At 43.8% G+C, this 26,456-nt stretch overlaps 4 protein-coding genes across 4 annotated transcripts; 3 read left to right on the forward strand and 1 right to left on the reverse strand.

The window, feature by feature from the left end:
- Positions 1-12,522: 12,522 nt before the first annotated feature.
- F5147DRAFT_589270 (uncharacterized protein) lies at positions 12,523-13,205 on the forward strand (the record flags this gene model as incomplete). The annotated part of the gene is made up of 3 exons (XM_041432137.1): positions 12,523-12,640; positions 12,715-12,907; positions 12,956-13,205. The coding sequence occupies 3 exons, from the start codon at positions 12,523-12,525 to the stop codon at positions 13,203-13,205; spliced, it is 561 nt and encodes a 186-aa protein (XP_041284595.1).
- Positions 13,206-16,035: 2,830 nt separating this feature from the next.
- F5147DRAFT_782263 (uncharacterized protein) lies at positions 16,036-16,675 on the forward strand (the record flags this gene model as incomplete). The annotated part of the gene is made up of 3 exons (XM_041442741.1): positions 16,036-16,337; positions 16,397-16,551; positions 16,602-16,675. 3 exons carry the CDS (start codon positions 16,036-16,038, stop codon positions 16,673-16,675), a joined length of 531 nt encoding a protein of 176 aa, XP_041284596.1.
- Positions 16,676-19,936: 3,261 nt separating this feature from the next.
- Positions 19,937-20,752, forward strand: F5147DRAFT_659671 (uncharacterized protein; the record flags this gene model as incomplete). Its single annotated transcript, XM_041434614.1, has 5 exons — positions 19,937-19,971; positions 20,032-20,189; positions 20,256-20,404; positions 20,462-20,671; positions 20,735-20,752. 5 exons carry the CDS (start codon positions 19,937-19,939, stop codon positions 20,750-20,752), a joined length of 570 nt encoding a protein of 189 aa, XP_041284597.1.
- A 1,099-nt stretch (positions 20,753-21,851) lies between these two features.
- F5147DRAFT_589272 (kinase-like domain-containing protein) lies at positions 21,852-22,859 on the reverse strand (the record flags this gene model as incomplete). The annotated part of the gene is made up of 3 exons (XM_041432138.1): positions 21,852-22,349; positions 22,414-22,682; positions 22,733-22,859. The coding sequence occupies 3 exons, from the start codon at positions 22,857-22,859 to the stop codon at positions 21,852-21,854; spliced, it is 894 nt and encodes a 297-aa protein (XP_041284598.1).
- Positions 22,860-26,456: the final 3,597 nt, after the last annotated feature.

Here is a 26,456-nt window from a genome sequence, read left to right on the forward strand (position 1 = left end):
GAGCTCAAAGCAGGAGCAGGATTGACACACTCACAGGCTGCGAATGGCGGGAAATGACTTCAAGGATTGGGACACTCATGTCCTGCAAATGATGGGCAACGACTCTGATCAGCATGGCTCTTGCTCGAACGAGGACCGACACACTCACATCCTGTGAATGGTGGGTGACGACACTGATCAGCATAGCTCTTGCTTGAAGGGAGAATTTAATGAGATTTTCAGAGGATGAGATAGAGACCTTGGTGGACATAGACAGTATAATTTGGATGACAAAGGTGTTCTGATGCAAATCACACATATGTCAACATCACTATACCGCAGTCAGAAGAGGATGCCAATAGTCCTAGTGGAAGAATGGAATGGTTGTCCAAAAGATTTCCCATGTCTGCGATCCCTCATACCTGCATTGGGCACATATCATCTGCTTCCTCAACTCTCAATCTTTATATCACCTTCCCTAGAATGATACACCAACATCTAGTCAATGGTCGTAGAATCACGCTGATGCCAAAGGAGGTCTTGGATATCTTTTGGGATTGAGTGCTGCTGCCATCCATAGGAGACTGCACCGATGTCAGCTGGGTGCCTTACCTTAAGCACACTTTGGAGGAGGCAAGATACAAGGCAAGAGGTAGTAGAGATGGATGGAAAGGTGGATGGGGACCTCCTAAGATGATATCCCTCTTGGATGATGACTTCCGAGATGTGCAGGACCGCATGGAAGCTCACATACACAATGGAGAGGGAGAGCTTAGTATGTATGGATCATTGTTCTTTATTCTGTAACAAAGGATGGACAAAGAGGTCATTTCACAGGACCAGAGGAGGCACTGCGTCTCAATCTGTCCTACCTTGACTGGTCATATATGATGGACAAAAAGCATGGGGAGCTTTTGGTGGATGTGGGCATATCATTCACACCTCGCTCTCCAGATGTTCCCGTCGTCAGGGTGTGGAGATTAGATGCGTTGGAGGCATCATTCAGTGCAGGAGGCTACAAGTGAGGCGAGATACATCACCACAACATGCTATCCAGATATGGTGCACTGGAGGCAGAAATGCAACAGGAAAGGTCGCAGCAAATGCACATAGCATTCAGGAGCACCTACAATCTATACTACGAGTCTATCCACATGAACAACAACCAAGCAAACTTTGCTTCTGACAGTGATGTTTACAAGCTCCGCTAGTTAATAACTCCCCAAGAGCCACCTGGCTAAAAAGCAGGCTAAGTTAATTTTTTATCCTGAACCCTATTGAGCAGGGCCTCAGTAAGTGTCCATAATGTGCTTAGGGATCCAAATATTCAAACACCTTCAGGTGTTTGTGGTGTGTGAACATCCTGTGATCAAAAATGTTTAAATAGTCGCTGAGCTTGGCATTTTTCAAAATTCACCCTTCGCTGTAGTTCCTTTATGGGAGAAAATGGGCCGTTGGCTCTGGCGTCGAGTGACTCACGACCTGGTAAATATGTCGTTGACATTCTGCTGTGAGTCCTTTTCCTCTGTCTTCAGATCCATTTGCCCACCTTCCGTGCTACACCTTTTTGTCGTTTTTCAAGTGTGGTACAATGATCGTGCATCAGTACAATCTCACCATCTTTGGTGTTGAACTTCATGATGCACACAACAGGACCAAATATCTCTTCTCTGACAATCTTCATGTCAGGCTGGCACTCCATGAAAATGGTTGGCTTGATAAAGTATCCCTCTCAGTGAATCTGCTTGCCACCAAGGTGTAAGGTAGCACCATCGTTCTTGCCTGAGGTTATGTATCCCATGATGCGCTTTATGGACGTCAAAGTATGTTTTATGATGAGAGTAGATGCATAAACCTCAAATTAAGTCTTAGACACCTGTGGCCCTTGGTACGTGTCAGGTGAAAAAGGATCACCAACCTTGATCGCATGTGCCTGCTCTGTGAACTGGTCCAAGAACTTTCCATATATGCTCTCTTGAACAAAGATATGAGAACCTGCAGAACAGTTCTGGCCATGGTTAAAGCTACAATGACGATGAAAACTAGGATGATACTAGCTTTGCATGAGTGGCAGATTTTCAAGTCACATATTTGTGTTCCAACATCATCTAGAACACTCATTGATTGTGCACACTATTTGGGCTACTTCGAATCAATTATGAAGTCTATCAGTATGACATTGCTACTAACATTTGCTTGAATGCACTTCTAGACAGAAAAAGAGAGCGAGCTTGCTAGGATGGAACAACAATTTGCCAGGCATCATAGGGCACGGGGCGATGATATAGAAATAGATAGTAACCCCCCTTTGTGGAGAGACACAGGACAGCCATCTGCACCGTCCGCAAAACGGTTGTCAGATACCCCCATGCCTTGATGCGATTAGAAGGATAAAGAGAACTCGCGGAGTATCGCGCAGGACTCGCCTTGTATCAGTAGTACCAGAGGTAAGGGCCTGATGCCATTGGCTGTGATATAAAATTTGATGATAGTAGGTGGACAGCGAGTTTGATACCAAGAACGGGTTCAAAACCCCCTGGAACAGAAAAATCATCAATCTGCTACTTGGAGAATTATGAAGAAGGGGCAATGAAGAGAGGTAGCCAGTCAGCCAGTCAGAGGCATGTTTCAGGGAAATTGTTTCAGAGAAATTCTTCAAGATCGCTACAAGCAACTGCATATGGTCTGGACGGGTGTCCAGCCTAACGTCACAGAAAAGGGTGTGCTGGAGACTTCTGCAGAGGTGGAGGTGAGGTTAATCGTGAAGAAGGACGAAATATTGAAGGTGACTTGTCAAATGACATCGCCGAAATGTATGCTTGCAGTATCCAGACAGTTCTAGCACTGATACTTTCTCAGAAATATCTCTGTGGAGTGACAGTTCTCAATCATCTCGTCAAGCAGAAGACCAATGACAAAGAAGAGGATTTCCTAGCATGGCAGTGGCTTCAGAAACTAGTGAAGACACTGGGGGAATGCAGCATGAGTTCAGAGGAGAGCAATTTAGAAAATGATATTGAAACAGTCCTTTGCATCAAGAACATGATATGGCGCTGTGCGATAGGATGCGAATTGGATATTGTTGATCACCAGAGACTTGTGGATGATGACATATCCGCCCCCCAAGGCTTAAAGTCAATGAAAGAATACGCACAGCTGGAAATCCAATGACTTCCAGGTTACCGGTGTAGCGGTTGGATTTGGCAGGGACAGGTGCCAGGGGTCCTGTAGAGGTGTTCAAGGTCTTAGATAGTCATATATAGCATGTCTTAGGGTTAGGTTCTATACATCCTTTCCTCCAGCTTTTGCTGTGTGTTTGCTTGAGCCTTGTCTGAGGCTTTACTTTGCTTTGGCTTTGGCCATTTGCTGCCTCAGGTCTTTGCTTTTGAGGCTCTCGCTGCAGTTCTCATCTTGTTCTCGTGTCTCAAAGGTTTTAGCCTCATGTCTGCTGTTCTCTCACTGGTGTCAGAGTGCACCGTTCCACCGGTCAATGGATTGCCTAAAACCTTGTATAGCGAAGAATGGCTCATGGGCCTGAACAAACATCAAGTCAGGAAGTTATCGATCTCGGACAAGATATTTAAATGGATGCAGGTTGCGGCAGTGTAGTGTAGTAGTAGTAGTAGTGTATGTGTCTAGTGTTGGTGTATATGTGTAGTGTATATGACATTTGACTGTGTAGATGTCAGGGGGGGAGCACTGCTAGTGTGGAGTGGGGGCCATGTGCATTATGTGCATGTCAAAGGTGGAATGATTGTGTTATGAGTGTGATTTCGGCAAGACTGAGTGTGTGTGTGTGTGTGTGTGTGTGTGTAGAATAACATTGTACATACAAGGGCATGAGGACGGAGCATAATAAAGTAAAGAATTAGTACTTACCAAAATAGATTGGTTGATGGGCTGGAGAAGGGAGCCACGAGCAGTATAGAAAGCTCTGTGATAGCAGTGGGCTCGGGTTAAGGACAAGTTGGTCAATTGTGAGATTATTGACCTCCATGATGACCACGTTGTTGTGGCGCTCTCGTCATGAAATTATAACATGCTGCAGAAACATTTTGCATCATCTTGATTGTGCCAGGGTTAAATTTGAGAGAGCACTTCCATTGAGTGGAGGTCATTGGACCATTGGCATTATTGGTCCATGAAAGTCGCTTGCGAGAGACTCCTTCTCAGCCAGATGCAGAAGGACCTACCCTCGAAGTTGACGTTATTGATGATGTTGAACTTACAAAGAAAGCTGATGTTGGAACTTCAGAATCTAGCAGAAATCCTGAAACACATATTTGTGCAATTGCTTCAAACCTAACAAGAGGGATTAGGCTGAGGAGATGGCGACCAATATGAAACCTACATGAATAGGATGAACAACCCAAAAAACATAATCCTCCCAAGCAAAAAAGAAACCCTTAAGTGAGATCGGCATAGACTGATCCAAGGGAAGAAGGACTGGTATGCGAATTGAATTGCATTTTTGCAACTCAACTATTTGTTATACCAGGCAGCACATGACCACAATTGTGTTACCTCCTTATATTATACCTCCCCACATAGTTCCCACACTCCGCATTTTCGCATTTTTAGCCACCTACTGCAGGAATTACACCACTACTCCCAAAACATTCATCTATTTTGGGAATCTCCACAATATCCATTATTCCCACACCCTTCCCACGTTATTCTAGCTTCACCACTACACCACAATTGGTCCCTGTTCTTATATAAGTAGTAGTTTAGTATATATGTGTATAATATCATATAATACACCACTTTTTCATCTATTTGTGTGCCTGCTTCTTCTCTAGAGGTCATTTAACATATGGTAGGGTAAAGAATACTTTTACATTTTTGTACCTTTGGTAAGGAAGGTTCTATTATATTCAAAACATGTTTATGAGCACATATGAATAGATTCCCATCTTTATTTGACCCCCTGAAGTGCCCTACATCAATAGATATAGCACATATGCAAAAAACACAGAATATGTTCCTATTTAGTTATTTCTAGGTGGACAAAATTGGAAAAATGATTCCCAGCATCTATTCAACAATTGAAATAATGTATCAGAAGCCCAGGAGGATAGGATAATCTTCTATTGCATGATGTGTCTATCTTCTTCTGGTGGTTCATCTACTGTGAAATTTTTTCCCATAGGACTGGACCTCAATTGAGATGAGGGGTCTATTTCTATGTATATTTGGAGTAGATCTGTCATATAGTTGGCCCAGAACACACATAGGATCCTGCTACAAGAACAAAAATATAGAAAATCCCTCTTTAACATTTTGGCTGTTTTTCAGTATCTTAATCTTGCATAAATAATACAGCCTGTTTATATATCATTATCATAGCATGTATACTTGCTTTGTATGACAAGGATCAGCTTAAAATAGGCCAGAGTTTTGAGCTAGTGTGGATACTCGCTATTTTTACTGATAAGGAGCCCATACTTTCAAAATATCAAAATTTAAAAGAAATAAGTGCTGAGGAAGTGAAATAGATAAGAAATTGAGTGTGGGAAAGTTCAAAGACCCAAAACATCGAAAATAGTCAGTTAAGCAGTAGTAGGACTTTAATGCTAGGTAAACACCACATTCCTTCCACAACCATCTAATCTCAGGGCAGTATCTAGTATAGGTTCCTTTAGTAGTCTACCATGTATCCTATATATTTTTAATGAAATATTTGACCTGTACCATATATAAATGTGGCATTGTGTAGAAATATGTCAATTATCACTTTTCACACATATGTTATTTTACTTGTCATTCAGTCAGTCCTTTGTGGATCTTTCTAAAACTTTAAATCCATCATCAGGGACATATATGAAAGATATCCCAGGTATTTGATCACCTATCGCAGGCTTGCTTACTATGTAGGCTTATTATCAGTAGAAATACCTCCTGTACATCAGATATCAAATATGCGCTCTATGTAGAGCTGATCCATGGGAACATATTCTGTGTTTTTTTGTATATGTGCGATATCTATTGATGTGAGGCACTTCAGGGGAGATAGAGCTAAGATCATAAGGATTATTTCAAGGTTGCAATTTCTCTATCTCTTTGGACACTATTTTGCCCTTGAAGTTACTATCGCAACAATGGATAATCACAAGGAGTGTATATTTGATGAGCTCTATGCTTCTGATACCTATGTAGAAGCTCAGGACAATCTTCAGAAGTTGCTCAAAGAGCCTGGCTATTCATTGGAATGTGTCATAGCAAGTCTGATGTTCTTTTCTGATGCCACTTACCTAGAAAATTTTAGAACTGCTAAGGCATGGCCACTCTACTTGTATTTCAGCAATCTGACAAAGTATGTGTGATGTAGCACTTGGCCTCGTTCTAGGCTCATATTCAGCAATTCCATGGTGTCATAAGGATGTTACAACCATTGGGTCATTGAAATAAAGTAACGACACTGTGTCATGTAAAGTTCAACTATATTAAATCTAATCCATTTTAGGAAAGAAACTGACAGCTCAAGTATGTCACAAATGTGTGGCAAGAACACCATGTGTAGTGAGTGGTGAGTAGAGAAGAAATTCGGGCTTCAAGACAGAAGGCACAAAGCGCGCCTGCAAATGTGTCAGTGAGATGCCAATCATGAAATTTTAGGACACGCACAACGCCACAAGCCAGCAATATCTAATACTTTTTATCATTTTTCCCTGCATTAGTGGCTGCAACGTTACTGGTGCCTGCTTGCATATCCCAACCACTATCAAAGTTTGCACTTTCCTTCAAGCACTCTCATCCAACACACGAACACACCACTACCACTGCTCCCAACCCTCAATTGCGGCTTCATAGACCCAACTATCAGTGCTGTCCACAATACTGAATATGATTGAATATTATTCGGATTATATTCGAATACCCTGAATATAATACATAGGTCCTGTATTCCTAGTCATGAAGATTATGGGTGAATATGTTACAATACATTATGAATACAATACATTACGGTCACTGTATTTATCCATATTCTGAATACCTACAGTTGAAGATTGGTGGCCCGGGAACACGAACGAAGAGAGACAAATTGACCGCAGACAACATGAACTGTACAGTTTATCTACAAATTTCCCACACACCAAAATTCAGCAGAATCAGAAACACTGTGACTTTCGCACTTCAAATCAAAACATGGCCATATCTGGCGGCCGCAGCACTGATCAGCTTCTCGCCGACCTTCAAAATGCAATCACAGGCCTGCCATTGACTGTGCCAGAAGGAACAGAGGATAGCCCTCTTGCCACACACCTTTGTGATTTTAATGTTGATGAAGAAGAGGGGCCGTTTTACTCTTTTAATCGCTCATGGGAATGGGCATTTCAACGTAATGGATACTATGTACACTAGTTTTGCATCCATGCATATGAGTTGCATACTTCGACAACCAGAACTTATGGCCCACTAGGAATCTTGGCTGTCGTGCTCACATTTTGCTTGAACACCTTTACGAGACTTATACGACCGACAACGGCACCATTAGAAAAACATCCGCTACCATTCCCACATCAGTCCCAGCCTCGCCATCAAAATCTGCCCTCATTGCAGCTTTGACTATGTCTCGCAGTGGTTCCTCTACAGTTCAAAACGAGGTAGACATCTATCTAAGTGGTCTCTACCCTTGTCCACCTGAACAAATGACCAATCCCCTTCAGTGGTGGAAGGTGAGTACACTTCTCATATAATTTCTACTGAAAATGTCTCGATGTAGTCTTCACAGCAACATGAGACGACATTTCCTATCCTGTCGCGCATCGCTCGTGATGTCCTCACTATACCCGCTGTCAGTGTTGCCATCGAACACTTGTTTTCCAGTAGCAAACACACCCTTTCTGATTCACGCTCCTCGATGACTGCAGAGACCGCTTCTGCCACTGTCATTACCAAGGAATTGTTGAAGCTTGGCCTTGGTGATGGAATTCAGTACCTCGATGGTGTTTCTATCCATTAAATATGAATAGATACAAATACCTATGAATACGATATGAATAAAATAACACTATCATTAAATATCTCGGGGCGGATTGAGAACATAATATGGTTAGAATAAAATATGCCCTCGAGATTATTTTATTCATATTTGGACAGCACTGCCAACTATACATCTATCAGGACCCTGCTGCATCTCCCCCACACCTGCTACACCCTCTCACTCTAGCGTCATTTGTCATATTTTCCCCATGTTTCACATTTGCACATTTTCATGTTACTTACAATGTGCATTTGTTACCTATATGTAGTTCTGCATCGAATACATTGCCAACTAACTGTGTGTATCAGTATGTTGAGTGTGCCCATGCATGCTTCAAATTCAATGCAAGTAGTATTATCTACTATCTACTGTCTCCATTTTTGATATATTTGGGATATGTCAGATTCATGATGCTTGCAATTGATGGGCCAGGCACTGGAATGTTGCGGTAGCAGGGAATGCATATGGTTCTCAAATGGCTGCCATACAAAAGAAGGCAAATTGGGACTCTGATGTGGCGGCGGCCAACCATCCGACCATGACAGTGTCTGACTCCATGGCGATGATCCAAGGGCGGTGGATAGTAATACAAATTGGATATATACTAGGCTACATTGTTGGGGAAAAGGAAGAGAATTTGTGCAAGATGCTTGTGGCAACTGTCCATTTTTCTGCTCTGTCACATTAGTCAAACTCATTGCGCCATAGACCAATGAGAATAAACTAGACAGGAATATGGGAGTAGGCTAGGATTGTGCTCCAGATGCTTTTGCGGTGTGCGCACAAATATAGAGGGACCGTTACCCATAGTGCTGCGAATGAAACCAGCTGTCAGTGGACAGTGTTCTTTGTGCCAGTCATAGTTGGTTGAGGGCGTTTGTGCTAGATATACCACTGTTCAGCGTTTTTATTGCCAAAATAAGTATAATGGAGATGTATATTTGATCGCGCCTTAAGACCCTTGATCTGGTGAAATGGTTTGAAATCAAACAAAAAGAAGCTGAGCCTGGACAATCAAGTATAATTTGATTTACAAACCAGTATTATGCATGCGACTACTCGGACACCAGAAATTCCAGTGGTGCGGCATCTACCCATCCCTCATGCTGAAGGCTGCCGTTGTTTTTCAGTTTTCTGGGTTCAAGAGCGTCATTGGCACACTGTGGGAGGTTGATGATTGTGTCACAAAACATGTCGTTGAGAATTTCTACAACTAACAAAGGTTGAAAATGCTATGAATTATAGCCTTGCAGACAATTGCTGAGATGAGTGCAGTTGAACAAGAAAGGCCTTCTGCATGACTTCAGCTTCAAAAGTGTCTGGGAACTGCTGATATTATAATGTTGGCTTACCATGATTTCACAGTCATTTATGGTGGTCTTCATGCTCACGGAAAAGCTCCTTCTGCTCCAAATATTATACATCAAGTGGACCAGATCCAGTCTGAAACAGAAATGGTTCTTTCAAATTCTGCCTGTGGTAAAAATAATAAAGCAAGCATAGCATGTCTGATTCAGATCAACCACATAAGATGTTGAAATGGACTATGACTAGCGTGCTAGCTGCAGAACGCCCCCAAAAGCAGAAGTTGTGAATGACCTAGGCAAGATGACATTGAATTTAGGTGAGACTTGACTGATATTGTGGTGCATGACACTGTGCTTGCATAGTGTTGTGCAATTATCAATGTCTATGCCATTGCAGGGGTCTGCAGTTCACTGTGATCTCATGGTACTTCAGCAAACACAAGGCTAATTGGCCCGTGCGGAAGGCATGTGGTTGGAGTCATTTCCATCAGAAAACTATGGGTTCATCCTGGACTTAAACTTGGGTACAAAGAAGAGTGGTCGCTGCAAGCTATTGCTAAATGCTGAGACTAGTGATTGTCCTTCAGTATGTCCAGGTTGTGGAGTCATGGACAGAGGCTTTAGAGTATGACTCAGGCTATTATCAAGTTGATTATTGCGTGGTTTGTGCATGGCCATTCTGTGTTCCTGATGAGGCTCCTAGCCCAGCAACCAATCTATTTTGGTAAGTACTCTTATTTTCTCTATTATGCTCTGTCCTGATTGGACAGGAGGTAAAACAAAAAATGATTCTACAGTGCGTAGGTATGAAGATCTATCAGGGTATGGTACATATTGCCCAAGGAATGGTAGTACAACTTGAAGGAATAAAGGTTCAGATAAAAATATGAATATGGAGGCGGGACGACCTTGCGATTGTATTTGCTCAGTAGTTTTACCAGGGCTGCTTGTCGACATCAGCAGCGCTACCCTCAAGCTCATCCTCCTCATCCTCTACAGGATCAAGTCCTTCTAAGCCATGTTCCAATACGACACATTGATATTGAGTCCACATTGCCTCAGCAATGCGATCATGCATTTCAGTGCCTTGACAAAAGTCACCCTTGTTGTCTTCTTTGATAGCAACAGCCTCCTCATCAGCAGCTATGTCAAGGTCAGGGTCCTCCTCCAAAATTTTGTCTCCATCTCCATTATTGACAGGGGGCATACCCTCACTAGGGTCGTGCACACAAATGTAGCTATGGATTGCACAAAGCGTGGCTGGTATTTGGGTCTGGACCAAACCGTAACGCACTTTGAATTTAATAAGTTGTGCACCGCTACATGCGGTGTGGGAATTTTTAATAATCATGTGATGGATACTGTGGTTCATTCATCGTAAAATTTCAGTGCAAAACTTCTTGAAAATTGGGCCGTAGTGGTTCCTGTTGACAATGATTACTATGAGCTGCACCAAAAGGGCATTGGTAGTGTCTGCCGGGTCGGGCTGCATTCTGATGATAAAAGTAGTGATGATGGTTGAGAGCAGACCAGCCTGATTCGCCCATGAGATTTGCATTGATAAATATAGAAATGAATGCACAAAATTCAGGATAACAGTTATATCACTTTGGGCTCGGTTGACGAGGTCATTATCATACTCATTCGAGATCCTCTTGTATCTCGCCCAGAACTTTGATCTATCATCCTTGCCATGTTCTCCTGCAATAGTAGATTCTTGAAGGACTTTGAGGATGTGCCCCAGCATGTCTGATCTTTGAGAAAAATAAAGTCTGACGTCAAGTGCATGCTGCTGATGAGTTGACATTCACATATCCTTGGCAATATTTTCTTCAATGTACACCACAGGATTCTTTTTCACGTTATTCAGCTTGATTTCATTGTCCAGGGTATATGACCTTTGAGACAACATAATTAGATGCCAAATGTGCCGTGCTTATTGGTTAATGATTACATATTCTCAGTCAGGCCACCACATTCCTCATTCACATTATTCAGCTCAAGTTCATCCTGGATCTCATTCAGGGTGCTTGACCTTTGAGATAATAGAGTCAGATGTCAATATACCATGCGGATTGATTGACATTCACATATTTGCAACAAGGTCAACCTCGATCGCATTCCTGTGTGTGCATGGGTATTATGGACAACTGAGTCTAATTTGCTACTTACTCGTTGGTCAGGAAGTCGACCCTGACAGGTTGGGGACTGGGTCGTGATAATGTGCTTGGCATGCCATCCTCTGGCTCCAACTTCAAGGGTCCCATCTCTGACACAACAGTATGTACTGTCGTGTCATTGTGTCATTCTTTCATTGCCCATCCCCACTCCAACTTCAATGGTCCCATCTCTCCGTGTCGTACTTTGGGAATCAGTCCATCCCTGACAGTACCATTGTGTCGTTCTTTTAATACTTTCCCCCACCTCCAACTTCAATAAAGTATGTGAACTGACTCTTCGGGGTCACTTGATAAACATTCGCGAATGAGACCTGCTGCAAAATTTTGCAAACTGGGGTGAGGATCAGTAAACAAATTCTTCGCTCAGGTGCGCACATTGCTGCTCCATTTAATGTGGATTTTAACTCTTGGGGGTTGATTCTCCATTCTCTGCCATGCAGGAGGTGCCAGGCTTTCAAGGCTGCCACGAAGTTGGACAACACTGAGCTGGAGTAGGATCCTGCACAGCTCTAGAGGAACTCGAAAAGATGAAGACAGACCATTAGCTCTATGGAGATCAGTCGCTGTGATACACCTGTGCCATCTGGTAATGGATCTGGACCAAGTGCTGCAGTGCCAACACACGTGGACTTAACACTGGCAGTCTGCCATGTGATATACTTCGTTTATAACCATCATCACCATTCTAAACAAAATACCTTTTTGAAAGTTTTCCCACTTATTGCATAGTCTGTGATAGCACCTGAAACTCGGATTACCATGATTTGCATTTGTACTGTTGTGCATGCACTGTGGTCAATCACTCACGGTCTCCTACCCATTGAATACAGGTACGTGTCGTCATTTCAAAACAGAATATAAATATTGAGCTATCTGCAGGAATGGACTGGTATTTTTTTCCAGGCCATGTCATTGAAGGCTCTCGGCCTTCGTGTCCAGCTCGGGCATCCTGTTGGCCAATGCTGCATTCTCCCTAGACACACATTCAACAGTGAGTTCGTGCTAATAGACACAAACGGAATCCATGAAGTCGGATTGGATTTCTGTGGTTGTGAAACTTTGAATTCATATGTTGAAAACTGCAGCCACCTTTCAACTGCTGTGCAACTTCCAACTTTTATCATTTGAGTCAAAGGCATCTGCCTATGAGTTCTATCACTCACTAGTTCGTCTGACAGATAATACAGGTCTTACAAAATGCAAGGTAAGGTGCTTCATCATTTTGTCTACTTGATTACTTGTCTTAACCTTTGACTTTAAGACTGTTACAATGTGTTCTTACAAATGGTTCATGAGTGGCAACATCTTAAGATTGTGAAACACTTCGGTCATGGACATGAAGTGAGCGGCATTGATGGCACATCGCAAGGCGAATGTGTCGTTATCTGTCCAGCTTGTCCCCAGCCTGGTAAGGATTTGCACGATGGCTGGGCACTTGCAACAAAAGCGAACTGGTAAGTATTAGAGATTTCTAAGTACAGATATGGGCTCATGTGATTCAGTTGGTTGTACGCCACCTTTTTGGCCATTGATGTCAACTTTCATTTAAAAAGACACAATGTATTGAGCAATGAGACAGACCCTAGTATGTCTACAGGGTGGTCATATTTTGTGGAGGAGACCGACTACAAGTCCTATCTAGCCCAACATTTGGGAGAAGCACAGGAGGTACACGACCCTGATTTACTTTCTTGCATGCTTCTGACACCGTTTCACAGAAAAGCACATGCTCCAGTCACAATGCTGAAATAACCTCGCATGCAGGGAACCTTGAACAATACTTGTGTCACTCACCATCTGCACCGAGAGCGCTGTCCTCTCTATCCCATTGAGTACCATGTGATGACCGCTTGCTCGAACACGAGTGGGAGTTGCGTGAAGCTCAGGCATATGACACACTTAATGACCTCTGCACTGTGCTCAACCTGTGATACCACCTTTACAAGCCATCATATCACTAATTAGATGCTAATGCAGCGGACACCAAAACATGTTTAATTTCTCTGGTCTAGGACTTACATTTTGCTATGTCTGTTCTAATCTCGTCTAGTCTTGCATGCACAGACTATGCAGCCTTGACTCCAAGTCAGGCCCCAGGCCACTTGGGCTGCACTCAAGCCTCAGGCTGAAATTTGACCATTTCTCACTGGTAGGTTGCAGAAATACTAATAGTAGCGTCATTGCTCACTCTCAGAGTGTCAAATTTTCTCTGACTTTCAAAAGCAGAGTCCAAGTCAGCTGTCATAGTGAATGGCAATGGACTTTCTCTCAGTCAGGCTAGTACTCGGAAAGCCCTCTCGCTTGCCACCCCTGCATGACTTGTGATGAAGCAAGAGCCTTGGATGACCAAGCCAACAGTTTGTGTGCCATCACTACTCAAATAGTTTAGAGATGACATTATGATACCATTTCTAGGTCAGTGTAATGATCTCACAGATTCTGTGCTATGACTCCTCATGGCATGCACCGAGTCGCTGTCTGACAATCAAGTGAGCATCACAGCGCTTTGCCGTCTTGTCTCTTCCTGCAAAAGTTAGGAGAGTTGATTGATAGGGGCACCATTAGCTAAGCATGTTCAGGCACTAATTGTCTGCCATTCTCAATGATATTTACAGTGTGTTCCTGGACCTGTCTAGGGTACAGGTCTACCGAAAAAAATCCTCTGTCCAATGATCGCTACCGGCCTGCTCGGGTTGCTTGTTGGGTCAACAAATTCTCATGCTCCTTGGCTCATTTCCCTCAAGTGGCTGAACAGCATCATCCATTATATCAAGTGTGTATCCATTTTTATTGCACTCGCAAAAAAACTAATAATGAGCGCATAGCTTTCCCCTAATATTCAGCGGAATGTCCATCATACCACCAGCGATGTCGAAGTGGATCACCTGTCTTTCTGAGTGCATCCTTCTCCAGTGGTAGAAACTGTATGATGTACCATCCACAGCCAACGTCAGGGACAAACTCACCATGAACTGCACAGCAAAGGTTCCACAGATTGGAAGGCTTGTGCATCTAAAACAGCTGGCGGAAACGGTGGACTGAGGGAGGTCACCCTCCCTCAGGGCATTTGCGAAGCTGGAGATGTGGTGGGGGACTAGGCAACCGCTAGAGTGACCACAACAATCTGGATTTTGAAAATACACATGTTGATCAAAGTCACTCTGTGAGGAGTACCAAGTGTCGTATCTACAGCCTGAAATCAGTGCCCATGCTGATTTTCACAATGGTAAAGTCCAATACCTTTCGCCAACAAAGACTGACCATGTACTGTGAAATGGTCACTGAAAGTGACGGGTTTCCAATGAATTTCCCTGGCACAGCTGGGTGCTCCAACCATGGCTGCATTCCCACATTTTCACATCCCCAAGTTCGGTCAACAAAGAGCCAAAAGCCACGCGATCCGGAAATGCACGACTCCATGGCGTGAGTTCAGTCACTATTGCATTAATGGCCTATATTGCAATACAGGTTCATCAATGCCCACCTTTTACGACTGAATTCTTTTAATGTAATACTGAAGGTCTGATTCGCTCTAAGCTCTTCCTCAGTGTTTTCACAAACCGACATGACCACAGATTCGGAGACATTCTACCACAGCCTCCTTGATCTCTTCAAGGGGATAACGGGGGAGTATGTTTTAATTGTTTTGATCTCAATTCCATATAGGACCATTACAGAGAATTAATGAGGGTGCACGGCAATGGCAACAGCTGAAGCTGCTCAAATGGAATGTGTTTGCTTATGAGAAAAGAATGCTGAAACCTGGTGAACCCACCCTCTTTTTCCCAGCTTGCCCCCAGCCCAGCATCAATGCACCCCTACCAGGCAATAGGAATGCTGATGATCCCAGTTGGCTATATGCCTGATCCCTGGTCATGGATGGCAACTTCAAAGCAGAGCACCTTCATCCCACTCATCTGGAAGATGAAGTCTGGTTGACAGATGGTCAGTGCTTCATAACCCCACCTCCAAGCGCACTGTCATTTCAGAACGCGCTGACTTTGATGAGAGGCATCTGCTTCTCTCTAAAAGGCCTGCTAGCACACTTTGCCCTCTCCTTCTTTTCCCACTGTCGAGTCTAGGGTGATTCCAGTCTCTGATGACTCATTGAGGGTGCAATATTTGCCAGGGCTGCAGCAGCCTAATGATTCAAGACACCTTAGCTAGAATTAGTCAGAATAATCACAAGCTTCCTACCTACAAAGTATTTAGTCTCGCTCGTGTTAGATGTGTCTAAAGTTCCGAAGTGGAATCTGCAGACATCTCGCAGTGATGAGACCAATGTGGATCTTGTTGTTCACCAGGATAACAAGATCTTGATTTGAGTTAGAGAAGTCATGTTTATCACCTGCATATTCAATACCTCAGAGATAAGCAAGAAGGTGATCTTTGAGTCAGGGGATGAAGTTCTGAAAGAATATCATTAATACATATAGAAGCATGTACACAAAAAATAGACCATTTTAGCAGGATCATTGTCTTCAAGATCGCTCAACCAGCCAGTAAGGTCGTGTGACACCCTGCAGTTGAAGAGAAATGAAAGGAAGCAGAATGCGCTGCAGATCCTGTGAGGCCATTCAGAATGTCTGCCAATGAAAAGCAGAAGGGACTGGCGGCAGCTGACCACAGTGATGATGCTGAGGGCCATGATGAAGAAGACACGTCTGAAGACAAGGATGGGATTACACATAAAGCAGGAAGACTATCCAAAGAAGAGGTATTGAAAGCAGAAGAATTTGGCAAGAGGGTTATGGCCAAAGTAACTGCAATCGGAAAAGAGTTTGGCAAACATCAGGGGTTGATTCTTATTGAGGCAGGACTGGCGACAAAGGCAACTTGTAAGGAGTCGACCTGGAACCTACATCAAGCCTGGTTCCCGACTGTGTTTTTGTGTCTTTTTCTTTGAGGGGATGTGATACTAATATACATGGGATAGATTACAGATACAAGGACTTGGAGGCTGCACAAGCAGAAGGCAAGGGTCTCAGTTTTCTCCTCCCGCCCGCCATAGTCCCCAATGCTCCACTCTTGCATAACAGCAAATCTGCCAGGGATAGAAATCGCATGGTGGCCCCTATAATCATTAGTGAAGCATTTGGTTGGTGTATTACTTGATTCCACTGTTGGTACACTCACATTTCTCAGTAGCTGATGCTGGTCAGCCCTCTAAAACATTGAACAGCAGGTGGATGAGGATGTTTGACATCCTTTACTCTACTTGACTTTGCATCCATGACTGGCCAGCAGGAGTTTCACCCCCTGGCCCTTATTTTGATCTCAAATCACTGTCTGCAAGTCAGTTATGTGCCTTAGTGGGTCCATATCTCAGGAAGCATCTTGGCAATACATATGAGGCTGAGTTGGGCTGAGACGAGGATGAGGACAATGCAGAGAAAGCCACAACAACAAAGCAGAAAGGTAAATCCAAGTCCAATGAGAATCGCAGAACCTGGGGCGCTGTTGTCCAGGAGCCTGACATCATCTTATCCATTCAGGAGTGGACTCCTTGTGGGTTTTCAGGTAGTCTGCACACTACATGTTATATCAATGCTGTTGTAACGGGAAGAAGGACTACAAGGGGAACCAAGGCCAGACCTTTATAGCAGGAGGCTATGACTCTATCTATGCAGGACCAACTACCACACGCTGCAGGACTACCAACTATGAGCCAGGACTCCTGCTCCAGCGCCAGGACCCCTGCCACTCCCGACATGATCTATCCTGCCAGAGCACCCCACTACACCATTGAAACACACTGTGGAGCTTGCTATGAACCAGGAAAGAGCCAGATTGAACGATATTACTCATCACAATAGGCATCAGGGTGGGAGGAGTCGAACGAGAGCCCAGTAAAATGGTGGTGCATAGAACTGGATGCCACTGCAACTCTTGAGGCTACAAGAAGTTTGTCCATTCCACTCATGAGTCAGTATTCAAGGATTCTTGTGGTGGATTTTGTCGTAATCCAGCAAGACATGCCAGCCCTTCAAATTCACGTGTACGTTGGTGTTAGTAATCAATTGCAGCAACTGTGTCATGATTGCCCTCCTTGATCTGCATGATACATTCATCTAATTTCCTAGTCCTGACTCTGAAGATGCTGAGCATGCTCAGAAATTTGTTGAGGCTAGGTCCTGCCCTGAGTGAAGACATGGTATTTTTGCAATTGATGGTTCTGCCATTGCCCAATAACCTCCTCATAGTTTATTATTCACTGGGTAACCCTGGCAGTACACATGATTCTTATGCCTTCAAATCCACTTGTGTTTATCAGGAGCATGACACTCTTCTTCCAGAGGACCATTGGATTTGGGCAGATAGTGCCTACCCACTTGAGAAGTGGTGCATTGCCCCTTTCAATAAGCCACATAATGGGAGGTTGACCAGGGACCAGAAATCCTTCAATATTAACCTCTCTTGAGTATTTCTAATTTTTTCTGCTGATTTTTGCAATTTTCACTGATTTTTTATTTACATAGGTCCATGTTTGTGTTGAACATGTGTTTGCAGCTTTGAAAGGATTATTCCAGTCTCTCAAGGAACTTAGGCACCCACTTGAGAACCAGAAGGATCTTCAGGTCACTCTGCATTGGGTTAGGTGTTGCCTAATCCTTCATAATATGATCATCCACTTTGAGGAGATTTGCAAGAAATCCACACTTGTATAGGCTGTCCAAGAGAGGCACAATACTATATGCCATGAGGATGAAGGACCAGATGGTGATGAAGTAGTGGGTGATAGGTCTTATGAAGGCACTCTAGGTTAAGCTCACAGGGCAAGGCTGATGAATATGTTGTTTGATAGTCCCCATTCAGAAGCACACCATCAGGCAGATTGAGCAAACAAGCAGAGTAACATTGTGTACAACTAAACAAATGTACTACCAAATCTTGATGCCTTTGCAAGTTCACACACAGCCTGGGATAAACCCATCGAAATGTCTCTACAACCTGAGGAGGTGAACCCCTGTGACGATGTTGTGGATGTTGAGGTTGACAATGTTGCCGACTTTGACTTTGACCTTGACCTGGACAATCAGAACATGGGAGCACGTGTGCATATTGGTGTGGAGTCTATAAGGTAGCGGATGAGGAGTTGAGTATGTGGGAAGAGGACGGGTCCGAGGATCTAGTTACAGATAGTTGGTAAAGGAAAATGAGCCGGCATATGCTGGCGAGGATGACAAGAAAATGATAGGGAGGACCCTGTGATGATGTTACTTGTAACACTCAGTAACAGATTATCAATCCATTGACAATGCATGTGCTGAGCTGCGGTGAGGTAGCTGCCTTGATCCGAGCCAGGTGGATGCAGTTGTTGATGCACTGACGAGGGGGGTATCCTTAATTTAGGGATGAGTGTGTCACTGCCACTGTCACACCCAGTGAAGATGAATGATGACCTGACAGTATGTTTAGTTCTCCAGGGACAGGAAAGGTAACAACTCTCACCCAACCTGTTAGATTGCTCTGACTCACACATTCTAGAGTTATATCATCTGAGAAGACTCAGAGGAAGAGGGCCGACAACCTCATGATGGATGGCTCTTCGCCCTCAAAAGCTCCTGCAGAGAAGCAACCATCCAGTTGAGTGCTTGGCATCATCAAGTGCAACTGGAGAACATACATTTTCTCATGTTTACAGATTAACATGTCTGCATCTTTCTGAGCTGCAAAAGTTCAGGCTGCAAAAACTACCAACAAGGATTTCCCTCATTCCCACAGTCTGTAAGACCTGGTTTCTATGTTATGGGAAAGTGGTCTCTGAGACCACCTTCTCCAAAGAGTCTCCCTCCCTATTCCTCCAGAGGTTTTAGAAGATCTCTTGGACCCTCACTGTGAAGACCTCCATCCTCACATGGCTGCATCTTCGTCATCTGCTGTACACTCTGTGCATGAACTTTTCCTCCTGCTCTTCTTGTTATCACAAATTACCTTGTGCTGGAGCTCATGAGTAAGATCTTGTAGTGGATGTGATGGTGCTCGGGTCTGCTCTGGAGTGACCATGAGAGTGAGGTTTCACAGCATAACACAGGGCGCTCAGTGCTCAAATCTCAGAGCTGAGCACTGAGCCGTCATGGTGATTGATCATTAACATTGTACACACTGTACGGAATTTGCCACTTGGGTGTGGCCTGCACCACTCAGAAACATGTGAGTAACACTCGGAAGGAACCGGTATCGGACACTAGACTTCACCATTTCATATGACTTGCTTGCCTGTTTCGCAGTATTCTCCCTTGTTCACTCAGGTTTCTTTATCATGGCCTGCAACCATCTTGTCCTTACTCAACTTACCATCCCATGGAGTGGTAGTTTATCAGTGCCTTCATTTAGCACCACCTCCAGAAAACCTTAGTGCGCAAGTCGTTCGAACACAACAATTCTACACAGTTGCCATCTCCCACTTCATCTCACCTTCCTGGACCGACAACTAAGCTATAACTCGTACACCAATCACTCATTTGTCATGGCGCAAAAGCATGACTGGGGCTGTGCGCTTGATGATGCTTCCAAGGTTAGACTGACTGACCCATATTTGCTTGCATAACGAAAGCTGATTTAGATCATGACACAGTCCCTTAGTATTACCCTCGCTAACAGGCTATATCTCTAAGGGCATTGCCCTTGGCAGGAAAAAGCAGGTCTGGGACACGATCAGAGCATTTGATCTTGCGTCTATGTTCACAAACAGAGATTTGAATGCCAATCATCTCCTTCTCTTGATCAAGGTAGGTTTAATGATTCTTACATACTCCATGCTCCATTGTTGTTTTCATGCTGTCACACTGTTTAATACAGATCAACATAATGAGGCACTTCTGCACGTCCAAGAGCTGGCCAACGCGTTGAACATGTGGCTACTTTGGAATGCAGATCACCATTACTGGTACAGCTGCATAGCTGATATGCCACAGCACTCAGAACATCATACCAAACTACAAGGGTGTGTTAGTCACGGTAGTATCAACTTGAACTTGTGGTAAACTCGACTTACCCATCTGGAGGTGCAATGTGCTGATCCCCTAGATGAGAGTTCCAAGGAGCTCAACAATGTAAGGCTTGCTGTGAATGCCAACAGTCCCTTGGCATGCAATGGTTGTAATGCTCCGCATCTGCCAGTGAAGACCCATGAAGACTTGGAAGCGTCACCTCATCACCCTAGCCAAGTGGTTATCCCAACGGAATCAACATCTGTTTCTATTGGAGTGCAACAGGTTTGAAACCTGTTGAATGTCGCATTTTTTCCATAAGAACATGCCTTGAATATCTGCTCATAGACAGTATCTCAGACATAGATCTTCATTAGCCTTTGTCAAGTTATCATCAGAGTCAAAATCTGTTTCTCTTGTACTTTGCAGATTTCAAACCTGCCAATGGTAATATTTTTATTCTATGCAATTACACCCTAACATTTCCTGATGCAAGTACAAAAATATGAAAGCTCAGAATCCAGTGAATTCATGCACTTATGATACAGTGGTCTTCATCCATGCCATTGCCCACCAAGTTACATATATTTACATACTCTCTTCACAAGCACTTTGGCTCTGCCTTGCGGAAGCATGTTTAGTGAGGCATATGCACCTGTTTCTGGTTTTTGTAACTTAGCTTCCTACAGTGCACTACCACTGTATCATTCCAAGCACTCCCATAGCACATTTTGACTCATATTTCATTTGGTGCATCTGACATTTCAGCCCACACTCACTAGCACAAGCACTTTCTTTTGTGCATCAGTCTGTGCACCTTTGGCTCCATCAATTGTCCTCTGTCTGTCTATTCCATATATGTTTTGGTTTGTCAGTGCACATTTCTATTCTATTTCTGTGTATTCTTACAGCAGGCTTGAAACCTATATAATCATTCTTTGCCAAGTGGTTGTCACAACAGAATTAAAGTCTGTTTCTCCTGGACTGTGCATGTTCAAAACCTGCTGAATGATCCATGTTTTGTCTGTGCCTGCTGCCTCTCTTCATGGTCAGCTGGTCCTTCTGCAAGGTCACCTCAAGACTCGCCTGGATCATGGTCAATGAAATCTTCATCAGCAAAGTCTTCTATTCTATTTTTGTCAGATTGTGAATGCGAATAAAATTATGGATGGTGCAAAGGGCTAGGGGTAGTGTTGCCGCAGCTGCAGCTTGGCTTAATAAGCCACAGCTTATCCTATAAACGGCTAGCCGAACTGGTAGAACCATGGCTAAGCGCCGGCTCGGTTCCAAAGTGGCTTGCAAGTGGCTATTTACAGGTTCGGCAGGAAGCAGCATGACCCGAGTATTAGGGAAGCCAAATCTGAGTAGTAAAATGACAGAAATAAGCAAACAAATTCTGTCATGACAGACACAGAGAGTGGAAAGGGAGCTCTTGAGTCTTGAATGCATACAAAAGATAAGGACTCTACAGAAGTTGACGAAGGTAGGGATAATCTGGTTTCTCGCTGAACTGAAGACCGCGAGCATAAGTGAGCATGGTGGTGAATCCTGAGGGAAGTCCAGAACAGAGTGTTTTGGGAGAGGTCTGGATTTTCGACTGCAAAATACAACTTGAACTGTTGCAGGGGTACACATCTTCTGAATCGAGTGGAGCCCAAGGGAGATCACCACATATCAAATACACAAGAACATAAGCAAGTGACTCGATATCATCGCACCGACTCTGCTCCACACCTCGATGAGCATTGATGGATGCGAATTGTAGATTTCCAACAAAGTGTTGGTCGTTTTTGAATTGTATGTGACGATGATTCGAGTCACGGAACAGTCGTGCAACGCTGAAGTCGATGATATAAAGCTTGATGCTCTCAACCTCATCTATTTCTCTGCCAAGAACGATATTGGAGGGTTTAATATCACAATGGATGTAACCATGCAAGTGAATATATTCAATGCACGAAATCTATTATATTTTCAAGTTAGCTGTGGATACCAAATACTATAGACCAGTAAAGTTGCCTATGCACCAGCTGCTTTGCAAATGAAATTACCGTCTGTAAGTCCAATCTTTTGTTGCAGGCATTGAAATACATCTCGAGTGAGGGACCAAGGCATTCCATTATAATTACGTGATGTCCAGAGTCTGATCTGAACCAGTGAATATGCGGAATACTGTTTCCACCAGCAAGAGCCAAGTACGTGGCATACTCCTGCTCTAGTATTCTTGGTTTCGAACATTCTAGCTTTGCTATGACCTTCTGGCCAGTAAAAATATCCTTGGCGATGAACACATGACCTATAACACTTGAATCAAATTATATTACCCGTACAACAAGCAGGACTCACTATGTGATCCAGACCTGATTTCTGCACCCAGCCTGAACCTCCCATCAATCTGAAAAGGCTCTAATCCTGCTCCCTTGGCTACAATGTTGGGCTTTGAGAAAGATAGAGGTGTGTTTGGAGCTTTCATCCCTAATAGTACAGTAGTTGACGAGAAAGAGTGTACACTGACAGTACACAACATGCAGTAACAATGCAATAGAATCATGTGTTCATCATAGTGTGATCACTGTAGGCTTGTAACAAGGCCAGAATAAACTTAGTTCGAACTTCAAAACATGAGTAGGTACTAGGTAGCACTGCAGTAGTACTAGTAGGTACAACATAGATCATCAATAATGGATCCAGCACAGTCCAGTCTGAAATAAATAGTAGATTGTCAGATATAACGAGATACCTAATCAACACTCATCCTCGGGGTCGCTGCCTTCAGACAACTCAATGACATTCTGATCGAGAGCATCGTCTTCGTCATCCTTTGCCAAGAGATGGAAAAGATTGTCCAACTTCTTGATGCTATCTTTTCCCTGTGCTTCCATGAGTACAGAGAGCAAGTCCATGTCAGTGTCAGCTTCCTCAAATGCTCGCTCGTCAAGTACTAATCCCTCTGTAAAATTAAGGCGAGACTTCTTGTAGAAAAACTTCAGCATTTGAAGAGCCTCCATAAGTGCAGGGTTGATGCGGTTGCGCTTGTTTGTGTCGGTCTCTCCACTGGAAGAGAATATGCGTTCAGACAGAACTGCAGAAGCCTGTATAGGAAGGTAATCCATGGCAATCGAGAAAAGAATCGGAAATGTGAACTCGTTCATCTATAAGAGATACGTATAAATTAATACCATAAGATAAATAGCCCTCCAAGTGACAACATACCAGCCAAAATTGCAATATATCAGTGCCGATTGGTAATGTCGTTCCATTGAAATATATGTCAAATTCCTGATTGACGGTTTTGTCCTCTCCACCATGAAGATTACATACAAGCATGTCATCCTCAAGTCCATATTCTTCCCCGATGGTCTCAAACAATGACAAAGGCTTGCAGGCCCTTGCAATGACCTTGACAGGTGACTTTGCACGACATTCCTGTCCCCTGGAGCGGGGCGTGATATCATGCATCTGCAGGGCGTTAGAAACAATGCCAGGTCAGATGTGCTCGAAATACCTTTGATTTGATTACTTGTATTGCTTTGTCAGATCCCTCATGTGACCAATGTTTCTTGATCCAACTCATCCAATATGCTGGGTTAAGAACTAATGAAATGCATTAATTATAAGAGTAAGGAAGACAAAGTAAAAATCACATACCCATTGCTATGATATACGTGTCTGATTGCATACGATCATAATACTTCTGAGCCCATTGTAACCCAATGTCCAAGAATGGCTTCAGACGGGGTTGGCTATTCTGAAGAGACTTCCACTTCGCAATGAATTGTTCGAAGATGATGATAGTGCCGCATAAGACTGGCAATCGTTCTGACGGCATGGACTGAAGTGCGATATGAGGAACCTGGATGTAAAATAGTATTGCGCATCACTATTAACCATTCAGTTCATTTGATAGAGCTTACCATCAGCATAACTTCACAATCACGAAGTACAAGCCACTCTGTTGTCGAGAGTTTGTGCCTTCATAACTCCTTGTTATTAGGGCGCTCAAGAAAGTAATTGATAGGCTAATAATGGGTTGAGTTGATGATAACAAAAACATTCCAACACATTACCTGCTGTAGATATCGGAGGTGTCGTACCATAAAGTAAACGGAGTCCCAATGTGTTCTCGAATCCTGAAGCAACTGCAGAACAGAAAGTTCACATGACTCCGTCCATCCCTCCTTTGTTGTGTATGTCCACCATGACTGCTCATTGCCTTCCATGGTGATAGCCTCGAAGGCATCTCTGCGCATACCAGATGCACGAAGCACTTGGACAATATTGCAACCAAGTGCGATAGGATCATGTTTGAGGGCTTACTCATAAGTGTGTGACTCGGAAAGGTTCTGGGGAAGCGTAGTGATCCAATCATCATCTTCGGGCAGATCCAAGTTCGTAAGACTCTTGATGACATGGCCAACACAGAGGTTAAGGATGTGAGGGAAACAATGAATTCTGCAGGAGAGAGCATCAAAAGAGATGTCACATTCTTCTAGCAAGATCTCAAGATTGGTCATCATGGTATCATTGTTATTGGCGTTATCCATGGTGAAGTGCCCAATCTGGGAGGAAGTCAGCAGGAACGTATAATACATCAAGGATGTATACCCTGGCTGTGATTTCGGCCCTATCAAGCAAGCGGACAATAATATTAGCCAAGTTTTCTCCAGTATGACGCCCCTGCACACGATGGAAAGCGATCAAAGCAGCTTTCAGAACGAGGCGGGACACCTCGCGCGCAATCCAATGTGCAGTCAAACACAGGTATGGGCGTCGATGTTTGTCCAACCACAGATCTGTTGTCACTGAGATCTTGCCTAGTGCAGCCTACATACAATAGATCAGTAGGACTCGGGAGGTTTGGTAGAAGAGACACATACCTTTAGATCATTCTTCAGAACATTGAAATACTTCTTCCATGCTACAATGATAAGTTCTCTTGTCTTTGTTCGCTTGGGGATGTCACATTCTTTCAAGTCCTTGCGCAACAAGAGTAGGAGTTGTCGAAATTTGGCACACTCGACGACGTTAATAGACTACATTGGATGCAATCAACATAATGAAATATTACAAAATGTAGACACTTACTTGATCATCTGCAACTATAAAACGAATGAGACGGGCATGGAATTCTTGATGATTGAAATGATCAATGGATGGGTCCAACTGGGAGGATTCTGTTGTTTGGGCATTGGTACCACTGGTAGTTCCAGCCTGGGTCCTTGTGCGCATAATTTGGTTCTCAAGCTGATGCTTGGCGCAGAACTGAAGGTATGCTTTTGAGTGGAGAGCATCAAGGTGGCCTCTGAGAACGCTGGTCGATGTCCTCGGGCCATAACTGTAGCTCTTCTCAGGTGTCTTCTTTTTCTTCCTGAAGGATAGTGTCAATTTAATTATCGGAAAGGCAAAGAATACTTACATGCACAACCTGCACGTCTGCTTTTCAGAAGTACGTTCGAAAAAATGATTGATATCAGTTGCGCCTCTAGACTTTCTTGGAAGCCGTCCTCCCCCAGATGGCTCTGTAACCTCCAATTCTTCAAGGTCTGACTCGTCAGAGCCGTCAAAGGATTCAGAGCTTGAAGAAATATTGTTGTCCTTGGCATCATCATCAGTTGATGGTTGAAAGTCTGATTTGCTTAAGGTCTCTGGTGGCGCTAGAGAAAGCGAATCTTGTCTGACTTGGCGAGTTCACTTCCTCACAACAGGATGCGCACACGCCAGCTGTGGTGTAGCAGGTGCTGATGCACGTGTGGTTAGAGGTTTTGGGTCATTCAGCTTGGCTGGTATAACAACAGTATCAAGGACAGGCTCAAGGACAGGCTCAAGGTTCTCTATGATGGGTTCAAGAGCATGTACAGGTGCGGCTGTGTCCAGGAGGCGAGCCTGTTGAGGATCTTTGTGGGGATTATGACGAGGAGCACCAACAACAGACCCATCTGCAGCAATCTTCGGCCGAGGAACTCTACGGCTGCGCCCTAGTTCTGCATTGTCATCAGTTAGGCTTGGTGCAAGTTCCTCAGATGCAGGGGGTGGTCATTTGAGCTTCCTCGACATTAAGTTAGTCGATGAA

The sequence above is a fragment of the Suillus discolor genome, assembly GCF_016758755.1.
Source record: "Suillus discolor strain FC423 chromosome Unknown F5147scaffold_194, whole genome shotgun sequence".
NCBI lineage: Eukaryota > Fungi > Basidiomycota > Agaricomycetes > Boletales > Suillaceae > Suillus > Suillus discolor.